Source organism: Lynx rufus, unplaced genomic scaffold, assembly GCF_022079265.1.
Source record: "Lynx rufus isolate CCGP_SWC_20201006 ecotype Redwood Valley unplaced genomic scaffold, mLynRuf1.p SCAF_17, whole genome shotgun sequence".
Lineage (NCBI taxonomy): Eukaryota > Metazoa > Chordata > Mammalia > Carnivora > Felidae > Lynx > Lynx rufus.
In genome coordinates this window covers 3,034,273-3,049,811 of record NW_025814831.1, presented here as the reverse complement: position 1 = coordinate 3,049,811, position 15,539 = coordinate 3,034,273, and the positions used below count along the sequence as shown (strand labels likewise).

At 47.1% G+C, this 15,539-nt stretch overlaps 1 protein-coding gene across 16 annotated transcripts in view; it reads left to right on the top strand.

Moving 5' to 3' along the window:
• Window positions 1-15,539, top strand: part of KLC1 (kinesin light chain 1) — a 68,235-nt gene that overhangs the window by 39,300 nt on the left and 13,396 nt on the right. For 8 of the 16 annotated variants that reach the window (XM_047079992.1, XM_047079990.1, XM_047079997.1 and 5 more), the window contains 7 exons: window positions 598-699; window positions 2,696-2,869; window positions 3,002-3,101; window positions 5,872-5,921; window positions 6,001-6,068; window positions 7,089-7,197; window positions 10,981-11,142. In XM_047079992.1, coding sequence (XP_046935948.1) covers window positions 598-699; window positions 2,696-2,869; window positions 3,002-3,101; window positions 5,872-5,921; window positions 6,001-6,068; window positions 7,089-7,197; window positions 10,981-11,142 — 765 coding nt within the window. Of the gene's footprint in view, window positions 1-597; window positions 700-2,695; window positions 2,870-3,001; window positions 3,102-5,871; window positions 5,922-6,000; window positions 6,069-7,088; window positions 7,198-10,980; window positions 11,143-15,201; window positions 15,253-15,539 lie in introns of all 16 variants that reach the window. The other 8 variants (XM_047079995.1, XM_047080000.1, XM_047080003.1 and 5 more) reach the window with 4 other exon arrangements.

Here is a 15,539-nt window from a genome sequence, read left to right as displayed (position 1 = left end):
ATTTTTTTTTTTTACCCAACTCATTTTAATATTAAACTCAACAGGGAAGGTTTAAGAGCTGCCTTTTCACTAGATGGCACAGGTAGGTGTCTTGACTTATTTGATAGCAGTGATAAACTTCAGTCCTTGGGACTCTGATATTTAGCATGTGCTGGTGCACACTCGTTCATCATCACCATCTCAAATGGATCACGTACTTTTTTTTTTTTTTTTTGTCTTAAATCAGATTGCATGTACTTCTATAATTTTTTTTTCTGAAGAATTTATGTTACCTTCTTGTTAAAATCCGGTCAGATTTGCAAACAGATCTGTGTTTGCGTTGGTTGGGTTGGCTTTGTGGCTTCCAGTGAAATTAAAAAAAAAAAAAAAAAAATCAAGATCATGTTGCTGATGTTGATTGTTGAATTTTTGTATTCTGCACTTTACTTCGTAGAATCTGTATATAGTGAATTGCTCTCTTGCTTTTAACTGAAGTCCTATTTCTTCCTTCGCTGAAGAGCACTTCACTGTGCACACTGGGCACCGACGGATGTGTGAGATCTGAAGTCCTGTCCGTCAGTCCTGTACCGCTCCTTGACGTTCCTTTTGTGTTGGTAGGTGGCGGCCACTCTGAATAACCTTGCAGTGCTGTACGGCAAGAGAGGGAAGTACAAAGAGGCCGAGCCGCTGTGTAAAAGAGCCCTGGAGATCAGAGAAAAGGTGCGGCCAGAGGAGTGGTGCTTATTGTCTTGAAATGTGGTGTTTTGTGTCTTCTAAATATTTCAGATTTTAAGTTTTGAGAGATGACCCCTGTGGTATGCGGTGACTGACCATTTCCTGAAAATAACTCATTGGATAAGGTATGAGGTGGACAGCCTGCAAAACACAGCCGATTGGCCCATTCACACCATTCACACCGGTGTTTAAGAGGGGTGGGGGTGTCCGTGTATGCCCGCCCTGCCTGGGAATGCCTGCAGAAGGAGGAACTTCTGAGCACTGGCCGTGGAAGGCCTAAGGGCACACCATTTCACAATGGGGCATGTACCTGTTGAGAAGAAACACGTTGAAATTTAAAAATAAAGTCACCAAATACGCTTGTAAAGCTTAAAAGATGAAGTTATTTTGAGAACTAAAGTGTAACTCAGAACTGTAGATGACGTCAGTGTCATGGATGTTAATTACGCCAGGAGCTACAGTTTAAGGTAATTAGGTATTGGAAAAAATGTAGCTTGTCAATTCCAGCAGTAGGGAGGCTCAGGTGTCCGGTCCATTCCATGAATGACCAAGGGTAGTATTTTAACTTGGTATTTTTTGTGATTATTTACCCGCGATACTGCAAGGTCACTTAACTTTCAGCCATATGGCAAGGGGAAGTAAAAAACGGCTCATCATCAAATTATGCAGGAGAACTTCTTTTCTGCTGCCGTCTACATGATATTTATGAAATAAAATGGTCAGATTTTGAGTAGACTAGGGTTAAAGTCAAGGAGAACCCATAAGTATCAAATTAAGGATTATGAACTCTATACGGTGATCTACCAGATTCATTCGTACATAGTGGCTTTCATTTACTCATTTAGCAATGCGTGTTGAGTTCTTGGAGACCCCTGCTTGGTTAGAGCTGGTGATTTACAAATCAGAGAGAAAGCTCCTTCCTGGGGGGCACAGGATGTAGTTGGCTTCCAGGATAGAATTCCAGGAGTGTGCAGAGAGCCTGGGCCCCCCAAAGTCCCAGGAGGGTGGTGCACCGGGGATGGCTTCCCATAAGTGGTCAGTGTTTGTACTGAGTCTTAAACAAGGTTCACGGGCAGGGAGAGCAAGAGAGTGCAGAGAAGGAGGGAGGGGCAGCATGCCTTCTTGGGGAGGCACAAAGTTGAGAGAATGAATCCCTTGTCCAAGGTACTGAAGAAATAGTTTAGTATTTATTCATCTGTGTGTGCATACCTCTGTGGATGCTGACATTTACACTGGTGAAGGAGATGTAACATTGGCACTCCTGGTTATAATGGGCAGTGGACTACATACATAAATGAGATAGTTTTGGTTAGTGATTCTTGCAAAGGAAGAAACCAGGATGCTTGTGAGTTACCAGGGTGAGGGCAGGCTGGGGCTCCCTTCAGTCAGATGTAGGGAAGTGTGCCCTATGAGGGTTCTGCAGAGACCTGAGGGTTGATTAGTCAGTGGGTGGTGTGGTTGGGGGGACTGGGAGAAGGACGTCAGGCATCTGGGATGAGAGTTCGGAGAGCCCTGAAGGGGGAGTTTGCCACGTGAGGGGAAGTGGTTTGGGGTGACTGCAGAGGCTTAGTGCGAGTGGAAGAGTTGGAAATTCCCTTTGAAGGCTGTACACATCGGGATGAGTCTTGTGCAACAGCTGGAGTCAGAAAGGGCTCTTCCACACCTTGGCAGTAAAGCCGGCACAGCCTTTATAGAACAGTGTCCTCGTCTCTAGACCGTGCATGATCCACCACTGCCAGCTACTGTGTGGGCTTATTCTAAGAACTGAAGTTTAAAGCATGTACGATTCCTTCTCACCCCCAAGAGTAAGAGTTCTGGTGAAGTTATTTTTATTATTACAGGGCACGGGGAGGCATGGCATTCAGCCTGGAGGTTAGGCACAGTCCCGTTTCTGTTTAGAAGGATCTTTCTCGTAGGTGGAGAATGGATTGGATGGGAGTGAAACAAATCAGTGTTTCTAATACACTCTATTTTGTTCCAGGTTTTGGGAAAGGATCACCCCGATGTTGCGAAGCAGTTGAACAACTTGGCCTTACTGTGCCAGAATCAGGGCAAATATGAAGAAGTAGAATATTATTATCAAAGAGCCCTTGAGATCTACCAAACAAAACTGGGGCCTGATGACCCCAATGTGGCCAAAACGAAAAATAACCTGGTATGTTGATAGAGGCACACTCTGTAGATAGAGCCAGAATTCCTTTTCTTTGAACTTTTGAAGTTTGTTTTGTAATTTAGCCTGTAGGTAAGAGTGTATATTTCATTACTGAGTACTTTATTTTCTTTTAAGGCCTCCTGCTATCTGAAGCAAGGAAAATTCAAGCAAGCAGAAACACTGTACAAAGAGATTCTCACTCGTGCACACGAAAGGGAGTTCGGTTCTGTGGATGGTAAGAACTACACTTCTGCTGCTGAGCGTATACAGTTGCAGAATGCGTTAAGAGCGATTTCCTGCTGGAACTTGGTAATACCCAAATCATCCTAATATTTTCAAGGGACAATGTAATTTGAATGTTAGAAATGATTTTGCAGATAGTGCTTAGAGGAGAGGACATGGCACAGTGTGCGTAGTCCTAGGCTCATTCACTCACCTACCAGCCAGTGAGCGTTGGAGAACACCCGCGTACTTGCTCTGGTGTCACCAGTTACTCCAGTTACCCCCAGGGTGTCGTGCCTCTTGTAGTGAGGGGTGACGGGCCACCCACCCCACATCTTGCCTCATTGCCCTCTCCAGAGTCCAGCCTGGCTTCATGCACAGTTCAGAGCATTAACTCCAGAAAGTCTCTCTGGAGACATCAACGGTTCTGGGATTGTCCTGTCATCCTGGTTCTCAAAGTGCCAGCAGGGATCAGTCGCATCAGCACCACTTGTGACCTGTCAGACAGAAGTGCAAGTTGTCAACCCCATCCCAGGCCCACTGGATTATTAGACTGCCTTAAAGAGCCAAGGCCTGTCTCCATATTCCTTAAAGTATCATAGGTACTTAATACACAGTTTTGGAACAAATATTTTGTAGATTTAAATTGCTCAATAAAACAGTATTTGTATGTTACATAAGGTGTTACATAAAGCATTTGGAATGAGGACAGTTGTTACTGGTGTGCAGGAAACCTCATAATGCATAGGGAAAGAGGTTTTGGTTAATAAGTGTTTTCTTTATCCTTTATTTTTTATGTTTTTTTTATTTATTTAGAGAGAGAACGAGTCGGGGAGGGGCGGGGGGGGAGGGAATCAGAGGATCTGAAGCAGGCTCTGTGCCGACAGCAGAGAGCCCAATGCAGGGCTTGAACTCATGAACCATGAGATTGTGACCTGAGCCAAAGTTGGATGCTGAACTAACTGAGCCACCCAGGCACCCCAATAAATACTTTCTTTTATAGAGAGTTCCTAGAAACCACTCTTGAAAGATCTTTGTTTTTTTTTTTTTAATTTTTTTTTTTCAACGTTTATTTATTTTTGGGACAGAGAGAGACAGAGCATGAACGGGGGAGGGGCAGAGAGAGAGGGAGACACAGAATCGGAAACAGGCTCCAGGCTCCGAGCCATCAGCCCAGAGCCTCATGCGGGGCTCGAACTCACGGACTGCGAGATCGTGACCTGGCTGAAGTCGGACGCTTAACCGACTGCGCCACCCAGGCGCCCCGAAAGATCTTTGAAGTGTATTAATACTATTTTCCTCCCGTTAGTAAGTGGAGCAGTAAATCTCTTTTACTCTGAGAATCTGGGAATGCCCCAGGCTCACCATTCTGAGCGTGGATTTTGTTTGCAGTTGACACAGGACGGGACAGCAAGTGCCTCCCCAGAGTCGTACAGTTCACAGGGGCTTCCATATCCTCACCTAACTGCGGAGGCTGTCTGGACTTTGTAGTGATTTCAGGTCCTTTCCTTAATGCTGCTTTTGCAAAATTCTGTTCTTGGGGAATATTTGTTTCCTTATGACTTGCTAGCTTCATTTTGCTAAAAACAGTAGTATAAAGTCCACAGCTAATTGGGTTCCAGTTAAAAAAGCAGTGTTCCTGTATTTGGATTTGCCTTCCATGCACATGTTAAAGCGTAGGACAGAAGGCATTTCTTTTTGGGCAAGATATGTGTGTCCTGTGGCCATCGATGTGTGACCTCCAGTCTCCCAGGGACCTGCTGCTCACGGTGCACATACTGACATGTGCGACCTGTTGTGTCGTCTGGGAGTCGTGCTCTATTAGCTGGTGTGTAGTTGGCTATTCCAGCAACAGAATAGTTCGGAATAGTTCAGTTAGATATGGCTAATCCTGCACCCACAGTGCAGCCTCACATACTGTTCACTCTCTCAAGACCAGTATTTAAAATAGGCTTTAGTGTCCTGTGACATGCCAAGTAACAATCATAGTTCTGTCAGGCAGCCTCGGTGTGTGATCTCGTTTCATTTTCTGAACATTCCTGTGAACTGGATCAAACCTTAATCCATTTTAGGAGTGAGGACACTGTAGACTAAGTGACTTGGGCCAGGGTAGGTGGTTAGTGAGCGGGTGACCTGGTGTGAGCATAGGTTTCTTCCTCGGGAGCCTGAAGCCGGTCCTTGAAAGGTTCCTGCGTGCAGACACGGAAGGTGAAGGTCACCCATGATTTCAAGTGTTTTCCTTCTTTCTGTGCCGATTGATTTACACGATTAAAACCATGCTTTACATATAATCACAAATACTGCTTACTTTTCTTCAGACTTGTACCCTAAACATTTTTCATGTCATAAAAATATTCTCCTAAATGTCACTTTTCAGACTGCTTACCCTCTGTGGTGTGGTGTGGTGTGGTGTGGTGTGGACACGCTGGTTGTCTAGAAGCGCTGGATGGAGTGGCCTGGTATAGGTTCCGGAAGGTTAAGACCGTAAGGGAGTATCTCGCACCTTTTGCCAGGTTCTCTCCAAGCATCTTATTCCTTTTTCTTGGACTTTTGTTTAATGCTAGCTTTGTCAAATTCTGAATACTCCCCAGTGTTACGTGAAGATTCTAGCACTAAAGTTTCATTGTAGGAGCCTCAGCATTCGTCAGGTTCGGTAGACAGCCGCCAACCTCTGCAGTTACGTCTGATTCTCCAGTTTCTACGGTCACTGAAACCTGGCAGCCTCCCCTCAGTGGGCTCTCCCGTGCTTCGATTTCAATAGTATGTTATGTTTTCTCCCCTAGATGAAAATAAACCCATTTGGATGCACGCTGAAGAAAGAGAAGAATGCAAAGTAAGAACACGATGTTTTGAGAGATTTTCTGAATTGAATACGTTGCTTTAAAAATAATTACTCATTTGTTATAATTTAGGGAAAGCAAAAGGATGGGACATCTTTTGGAGAATATGGCGGCTGGTACAAAGCCTGCAAAGTTGATAGGTATGTCTTTTTACCTAGAGAAATAGAACTACTTGGAAGGTGCTAGTGCTTTAAGGGCAGCTTGTAAATGACCGAACACGTAAAGTTCCGTAAGATGGTGTGCCTGCACAGTCCCCTGTTGTTTCAAATTCCCATCCAAAAACCTGTAATTTTGTGTTTTAAATGTTCATTTATTTAGAGAGACGGGGAGAGAGTGCTAGAGCATGTGCCTTGGGACGGGAGCAGAGAGAGAAAGAGAGAGAAAGAAAGAATCCCAAGCAGGCTCCATGCTGTCAGCACAGAGCCTGATGTGTGGCTTGAACTCACGAACCATGAGATCAGTGACCTGAGCCAAAATCAAGCATGGGATGCTTAATCTACACAGCCCTTCAGGCACTGTTTCTTTGTTTCTGTACCTTAAGCGCCTATTATTGTTAATAAGAAAGAAGTCTCTTGAAGTACTTACATATGCTGAAAGGAACTAGGTTTATTTCTAGTTTCTTAGTAAGACTGTGGTTATGGGCAGAGACACACTCTTCTTCACACACGTCGCACTCTTTCTGGCTCCCATGTGCTCATTCCGTCTCCCTCTGTGTGGAGAGGAGGGAGACCGTGAACAGCAACATTAGGAATGCCGTGTCCTCTTTACTGCCCAGCGCAGAATAAGCTCAGCCCCCAGGGGAGGCATGATGGCTACTAGCCACACCCAGCACAGCTGTTTCTGTTGCCAGAGGGCCTGGGGACAACCACAGCCTGGAAAGCACACGGGCGTGTCCCAGCGGCCACAGGGCTCAGTGCAGCGTGCCCTGGCCCCTCAGAGAGTCTACCGCAAGGGTCCGAGTCGCCTCACTCTCTCACACAGCACTGGTAGGCAGGGGATCCTTGGGATAGAAGAACTGTTTTAGAATTTTGCTGCTTGAGAAAATACTGTAGAAACTTAAGTGTTTCTCACGAACGTGTCTTTTAGTCCTTTAGATTATGTGTTGTTGACAGTTCTGAAACTTGTATTTAATACTCTGTGTATCCTGGGCTTTCCTACAGTCCGACTGTTACAACTACTTTGAAAAACCTCGGGGCACTTTATAGACGACAAGGCAAATTTGAAGCTGCGGAAACATTGGAAGAAGCAGCCATGAGGTCCCGTAAACAGGTCAGTGACATGCCTCCTATTTTTAACTCGCCTGTTAGAGGTGTTTTTTTGTTTTGTAATTAAAAAAACTTTTTTTTTAATGTTTATTTTTTAAGAATGAGAGAGACAGAGCGTGAGTGTTTTTAATATTTATTTTTGAGAGAAAGAAACAGAGTGTGAGGTGGGGAGGGGCAGAGAGAGAGGGAGACAACAGAATCCGAAGCAGGCTCCAGGCTCTAAGCTGTCAGCACAGAGCCTGATGTGGGGCTTGAACCCAAGAACTGTGAGATCATGACCTGAGCCAAAGTCAGACACTTAACTGACTGAGCCACTCAGGTGCCCCAAGATATTTTTTTAAAGTTTATTTATGTATTTATTTTGAGAGAGAGAGAGAGCGCGCGCGCATGAGAGGGGAGGGGCCGAGAGAGAGGGGGACAGAGAATACCAAGCAGGCTCCATGCTGTCAGCACAGAGCCTGATGTGGGGCTTGAACCCAAGAACTGTGAGATCGTGACCCGAGCCGAAGTTGGATGCTTAACCAACTGAGCCACTCTAGACGCCCCTCACCGCTTAGAACTTTAATTGAATGGGTTGAATGAGTCTTTTTTTTTTTTTTTTTTAATATTTATTTATTTTTGAGAGGAAGAAACGGAGTGTGAGTGAGTGGGAGAGGGGCAGAGAGAAGGAGACACACAATCAGAAGCAGGCTTCAGGCTCTGAGCCGTCAGCACAGAGCCCGACGCGGGGCTCGAACTCATGAGCAGTGAGATCACGACCTGAGCTGAAGTCGGACACTCAACCGACTGAGCCACCCAGACGCCCCGAATGAGTCTTTTTTAATATGACTTATCAAAAGCTTGACTTAGAAAATATTTAATATTTTAGTTTGTACAAACAAAACTATATTATTATTTTTTTTTTTAATTTTTTTTTTCAACGTTTATTTATTTTTGGGACAGAGAGAGACAGAGCATGAACGGGGGAGGGGCAGAGAGAGAGGGAGACACAGAATCGGAAACAGGCTCCAGGCTCCGAGCCATCAGCCCAGAGCCTGACGCGGGGCTCGAACTCACAGACCACGAGATCGTGACCTGGCTGAAGTCGGACGCTTAACCGACTGCGCCACCCAGGCGCCCCAAAACTATATTATTTAAAAGGTCGTAACTATAGGGACGCCTGGGTGGCTCCGTGGGTTAAGTCCCTGAACTCGAACCAGGTGTTGGTCTCAGGATCTGGAGTTGAAGCCCCACGTTGGGCTCCGTGCTGGGTGTGAAGCCTACTTAAAAAAAAAAAACAGACCATAACCATGACACCAAAAGCACAAGCAGCAAACGGAAACCTCGATCGGTTAGATTCACCAGAATTAGAAACGTGTGTGCACTCAAGGACACTGTTCAGATAGCGAAGATACCCACAGAATGGGTGGAAGTGTTTGCACATCACATCTGATGATGCTCTAGTGTCCAGAATGTAAAGAGACAGGAGGATTTCCCAGTTAAAGAATGAGCAGAGGGGGAGGAGCTGAGCAGACATTTCTCCAGAGATGGTGCACAGATGCCCGTGGGCGCGGGCGGGTGAAGTGCTCCCCATCGTCACCCACCACCCTGCTTCACCCCCATGGGGACGGCTCGAGTGTGACACAGAATGGAACAGGTGTCGAGGGAAAGATGTAGAAGCTGGAGCCCCCATGCGCTTCTGGTGGGGACGTGAGGCGGCGCAGCCACCATGGACAGCAGCGTGGTGGCTTCGCAAGAAGGTGAACATGGGATCATCGGAGCGTTTTCCTTCATCTACTGAGGCGTTTAGTCAGGTGAAATACGCTGTGAGGAGATGGAGGGAGGGGTGCCCTTCGTGCCCTTTAACGAGCAGCTTTCAGAGTAATGAGTAAGTGTGTTAACCCTGTGTGTGTGTGTGTTTTTGTGTTACCTTGTGGGCACACATGAGCGTGTGTATGTGTCTGTGTAAATATATAAAAATGTATGTAAAGATGGCACGTTTGGTTTTGTCTTATATCTCTTTAGGACTGGAGAGGCAGGTGTGAGTTTTTCCCTCCACCCCCCGCCTCTTTTTTAAGTTTATTTTATTTTTGAGAGAGAGACAGGGAGAGAGAGTCTCAAGCAGGCTCCGCGCTGTCAGCACGGAGCCCAATGTGGGGCTCAAACTCACAAACCATGAGATCATGACCTGAGTGGAAAGAGAGTTGGCCGCTTAACCACCCGAGCCACCCGGTCGCCCCAAGTTTTTCCCTCTTGAATGGTACATATGTAGGCGATGATGTGCTTGCTGGTTTATTGCGCTTTTTGTCTGGGGTTAAAGTGACCCGTGTGTACCTTAGAATTCTTTTTCTGAACAAAATCTGTGCGGACTGAGGAGAGAAAACCCAGGCAGAGTTGGTACCAATGATGTGTCCCAGCCTGTGCCCCTGGAGGAGCCCCTTTCTTAAGTCTGGCCATACTTCCTGGGTCTCCTGACTCTGAAAGGCTGCTTGGGAGCTTGGCATGCACAGGGGAGAGCGCCTGGAGGCGTCGGGAGGCCTGGTGGGGGTCTGGCTGTGTAGGGCTGCATGGCATTCGGGCACAGTGCCCACGTTCGCCACCCCTGGGGGTGGAAGGTGGCTTCCACCGCCCTGATGCTCATCCCAGCTCTAGACTTCCATGACCTGTCATCAGGATCAGTGCCAACAGTCCAGGCTTTGCTTTAAAGTACCAGGATAATGTTTATCAACTGAGCGGAGTCTGGGGATCAGGAGTTGCAGAAGCTTAAAGAAGGGGATTGTCAGTGCTTTGCTGAGAAAGGTCTCCTCCTGCCTGGTGAGGGGGCACGTCCGCTTTACCGTGAAGTCACATTAGTACATCATCTGTCTGAGATTTGTACCTTTTGAGGAAGACCCTGTGGGAGTCAGCACGGTATTTGCACGAGCTGTTGGGGTTGAAATCCCATTTAGAGTACAGATCGTTAGAACTGAAGCGCACCCGGAGAACAATCTGTGCCGTGTTGAGTGCAGCGAGGTGTCAGCTCGAGTGTGGGGGAGGCCGTCCCTGCCGCAGTGAAGTGAAGTGAGCTTGCTGCTGCCCTCCCGCCCGGACACTGGGGCCATCTGGGTGTTGTCCCGGCAATGTCTGATGACACTTTGCAGACGGAGAAGTTGAGAGGGTTCCGCACTCGTGTACCTGCCTCCTAGGTTCTGTCTTGAACGTGTCCTTGCTCTTCGGCACATCTGTCCCAACTGCCCATCCACAGGTCCTTTCTTGGGGAGGGCGTTTCAGGTTTGTATGTGTCAGTTCATTTCCTTGTAAATACTTCAAGTGTGCAGTTTGCTTGCTGGAGTCCAATGTTTGTTGCTTTTTATTTTTATTTTTTTATTTAAAAGGGTTTTTTTTTTAATGTTTATTTATTTTTGAGAGGCAGAGAAACAGGGCACGAGCAGGGAAGGGGCAGAGAGAGAGAGAGAGGGAGACAGAGAATCCGAAGCAGGCTCCAGGCTCTGAGCTGTCCGCACAGAGCCGGATGTGGGGCTTGAACTCACGAATTGCGAGATCATGACCTGAGCTGAACTCAGATGCTTAACCAACTGAGCCACCCAGGCGCCCCTATTGTTTTTTAAAATTCGAGGTAAAACTAACCGAGTGGAATGCCTAAGTGTTAGGCGTACGTTCCTGAGAATCACTGCTCTGAGTTTTTCTTTCCAGTGTTTAAGAGCTGTTTTGTTTTTCTTTTCCTTAGTGAAACTTAACTATCTTAGAAATCCTTAACGAAACTTAATTTCTAATGGATCAAACCCTTTCCCCCTTGCCTGGCTCACAGGGTCTTGACAATGTTCACAAACAGAGAGTAGCTGAAGTGCTGAATGACCCTGAGAACATGGAGAAGCGGAGAAGCCGGGAGAGCCTGAACGTGGACGTGGTCAAGTACGAGAGCGGCCCTGACGGAGGGGAGGAAGTGAGTATGAGCGTAGAGTGGAACGGGGTAAGTACAGTACACAGCCACCGGCGTGCTCGGCCAGGCGCTCTGTCCCCGCGTCCCCCGGCCGCGGCCTGGGCCAGTGTCCTGCAGGGGTGCCTGCCAGCACTTTCCTCTTGTCTTATGTGCCAGACACTTTCCTGTTCTCAAATTACGTACAAAATTAAGATATCTGTAAGTTTTTACCTTCTGCTAATGATGAAGTCTGTTATTTGTTTGAAGTGGTAATTTTCTTCTCCATAGGAACCCATGAAAGCTGTTTGGCTTAACTTTGAGCACTTAAATGCTGATTGAGTGTCCTGGTTATTTAAAGCATAATCCATAACCTGGATTTATTTTAATATTAGGATTAGCGTGGCAGATAACTAACTCGCTTTGTTAACTTAACCCATTTTCATCGCTAACTCCAGCGCTCCTAATTTCACTGACCAGGCTGCTGTCGATTTTGTTAGAAGTAATTCAGATTCCTTCAAGGGAGATGATGTTGTCAAGTAGAACTTGTCTCTAGGAAAGAACAGGTTGGGATGGCTGCTGTTCGTGTCCCACCTCAGTGCTGAATATCATGTTTCCCCTGGGGGTCCAGGGGCTCATCTCTCTCCACTGTCATCTGCCAGAGGTTCTCGGATGCAGAACTGCAGAACTCGTGCCTGTGTTTGGGACCTATCCCTCCGGGCTCTGCCTCTGGGTTTCATGACTTTGCCTTTATGGATGTTCTTACCACTGCTGTTTACCCAGTGGTTGCCGAAGAGCGTGTGGCCTTCTGAACATTTTTTTTCTAGTGTATTTTGGTCACACGTGGGTAATATTTTTGTCTATTGAGCTGGTATCTGTGGGATTTTGCTTTTATCAGAGAGGACTGAAAGCAGGATTAGCTTTAACGCATCCAGGTGCACTCTCGATATTTTTATCATTATTATTTTTTGAAGTTGTGGTCCAGTTTGATTAGCTGATATGGTGCAGATGTTTTGCCAAATAGTAGTTTCGGGTTTTTCTATACTCCATCTTTTTGAGTGTATTTATTTGGGATTTTTCTACAGCTGTAGCAGTTTGGTAAGGATTAGCATTCTAAGCAGACACTTTGTACGTAATGTTAGGGGTCAGAGTTTCAGAGAGAACATCTTTTGACCGTCTTTATCTGGCAGCTGCCTCGCTTTGGGTTTTCCTGTGCCAAGACAACCAATCAGCATCCGCTTTGACCATCCCCCTGTCGGGCTGTAGTCCAAACAAAACGACGATGGCGCAGGCCCTCCTCTTGCCCACATCTGGCCACACTGTGTACTGTACTCTCCCCATGGTTCCTGTCGTCCTGCATGCCTGTGTAGAGGGCCACGTCCCTTCTCCGGCCTTTGGAAGCCAGGGTGCAGATTTGATACTCTCGAATGAAGTTCTGGAGGAGCTGTTTCTTGAGACAGTATTTCTAGGTCAACCTTCCTGTGAAATCCTATCATAAAGTTATGATAGGACAACGTGGAGTTGTGTTACGTCTTCAAGACTGAGACTCAGGGATGAGGGAGAGGCGCTTCCCATCCAGGGTGGAGGGCTGGTAGGCAGCTAGTCAGGCCTGCCGCGGGGTCCCAGAGGCCGTGGGCACAACAGTCACTCCTCTGGAGCACACGCTTGGCCCTCTTTCCATTTCACATTTCCCGTCTCACTTTGGACATGCTCTCACTTAGGGCGCTCACACGCCAGGCTTTGGACCCCTTTTTACTTGACATTAGACACTAGGAGCTCTGCATCTTTGACAGGATCCATCACAGGGCTCATCGATTGGCTGTGGGGTCCATTGGCTGAGAGAATCTAGATTCCAGATCTTAAGTCCTTCCTAAAACTCACTTTGAGCAGCAGAAGGATCCCTTTTTTCAGAGTCTCAGCTCAAACAGTGGCGACTTGAGAACTGCCCAGGTTTACCAGGCGGGGAGCCGCCCAGGTTGGCGTGAACACCGCTGGGCCCCCGAGGCCCCTGCTCACATTCAGTCCGCCCTCACCTTTGAGGGAAAGCCATAGCTCTTAGCTTCTGAGGTGGTGGTACTGAGCTGTCCTGATACATGGTCGAAGTTTCATTTTCAAAGCATCCTTGTTCTGCTTTAAGAAGAGACCTGATAAAAGGTAGTGTGCACCCTTGCATTTTTTTTGAGTCAGCCTGGTTGAGGGGTAGTTTTGTGCAACCAAAGGAGCCCGGTTTAAGTGTCAGCTTCCAGTGAGAAGCTGGTAGACTGCAGTCCCCACGTTAGTCGTTGTCCAGGTGTGAGAACAAGTGTCTCTTGCCCTCTGTGTATGAGTGCGGAGTTCCCCCAGATGACAATGGGTTTAAGGACCGTTGCCACCTGCAAGCGCTAACCGGTGTGCCACAAGAGTTTCTAGTGTTACGCAGTCCAGATAAACTAGAAACGAGTTGGGAGTTGAGGTGGGTGTCAGGGCTAGGCCTGTCCTCTGTAATTTCACGCCACAAATCGTGAGTTTCTGTTGGTGGCTTCAGGGTTTTCCTGGCTTATTTTATCATCCCAAGAACCTGTTTTACATTTATAATGAGAAAATGCCACCTAGATTTTATGTTGGCGTTCTGCATTAGAGTTTGTAAGTCTTTGAAAAAACGGTTTCAGTGCTCTTAAAAAAGTTTAAAAACCGCTACCTTAGGAAAAAGCATCGTGTCGCTCTGTCGGGCAAGTGCTAGTCTAGTGGGGAGGATGGCGGGCGTAGGCCTGGCTGCCCGGTTCCGTGATCAGAGCCGCTTATGCCAGACTGAGTACGTGTCCTCATTCTCCGCACTCAGAAGTAACGTCTAAAACAGAGGGCAGCTAGTCCGAGATCAGGCACACTAGGCATAGTTGCTCCTTGCAGATAGTGAGAGTCTGGGTCTCAGCACAGGACTGAATTCTGTGCTATTAAAATGCAAGAAAAGTAAGGTTACTGGATATAGTGTAACAATTCATAGGAAATTTTTGGGTCAAATTCTTAGGGAAGTGCAGTTCTGTTCTTTTAGGTATGTACCATAAAGATTGTGATTAAAGTGCTTGAAAAATGTGACTTCCTCAAACTTATTTTTGTACAAAGTGTACAGATCTGAAAAGCATTGTCAAGAGAAGCCCGAGTTCTCTTTTATGGTCCTGCTAAAAATGCAGATGCTGTGTGCACAGGAATGCTTCCTGATACATCGGATTCCCTTTACCTTCTGTCCACACGGCTTTGTGTTCACTGAGGGCTGGTTCCCTTCAGATACACGGGAGTCCCTGGGCTGCCTGGTTACTAAGCAGTCGTATCTGCAGCCATGCCACAAGGGCCCCAGGAGACCTCACATGAGGACCCAGGGCCCCCAAGTCAGTCTTCTGCGCTCTGTCTCGATTCGCGCTGCCAGTGCCCTCCCTGCAGCCTCCTTCAGGGGGAGCCCGCCCACCTCCCTGTGTTAGTGCTCGTGAGAGCTTCTGATCTACTGAAGTCTTGCCTGAGATTATGAGGAATGGGACAGTACATGCTGTTAATTAGAAATAGGCTTTTTACTTTTAAAAGTTATATTAGGAACACAACTAGAATGTAACAAAAAATAGCAAATCACCTGAAATCTGTACTTAATAACTACTGCCCTGTGTTTCTCCGCCAATACGCTATACACTTCTGTTCAGAAACCCACTTTTTTGACGTAAATACGCTTTCATGGCGGTCAGTGGAAAGTAGTAGAGGCCCCCTGAATAGAAGCCCACCGGGGTTGGGGCGGGTTCCCACCGCACTTCCCGCTGGTTCTGGATGGCGAGGGGAGGGTGGGCAGCCTGCCCCAGCGCCCCTTCCCCAGCGGGGGGCTGCTTCCGGAACCTGGGTCCTGTGGGCCTGCGGGGGAGGGGGATGTTCACCGTGAAGTCCTTCTCCCGCGGTCCGCGGAGGGTCTGGTCCGGGAGCGCTGCCAGTAACACCGCTGGAGCGTAGCGATGAGTTGGGGGGTGAACAGCAGGTGTACGGTTTGTGGAGTTAACGTTTTAATGTCCTTTTTCTGAAAGACCAACAAGAACTTATGTTTTCTTGTCCTCCCAGCATTCGTGGGGAGTTGGTAACAAATTTTATTTTTCCATTTTAAAGATGAGAAAAATGAAGCTCGGGCTGGTTAAATGACTTGCTCAGCGTCCCATGGTGAGTCAGAGCGGGCAGGGGCTCAGGTCCCCGCTGTCTGGGGCTTCGGTACAAGACCGTTGGGTTTCCAGTCTGCTGAGACCCAGGATGCATTGCTGCCTGTGGAATCCATTTTCCATAACTAATTTTATTTTGGATTACCGACTGCATGTTTAAAATGTGCTGAAGATTCTTAAAGTCCGTGGTTTCTTAAAGTTTCTGAAATGTCTAAACTGTTAGTGCTTTCAAGGGAAAGTCCCCCCTGATTTCAGAGAGGACTTTATAGTCTAGGGATGCAGAAGGATTTC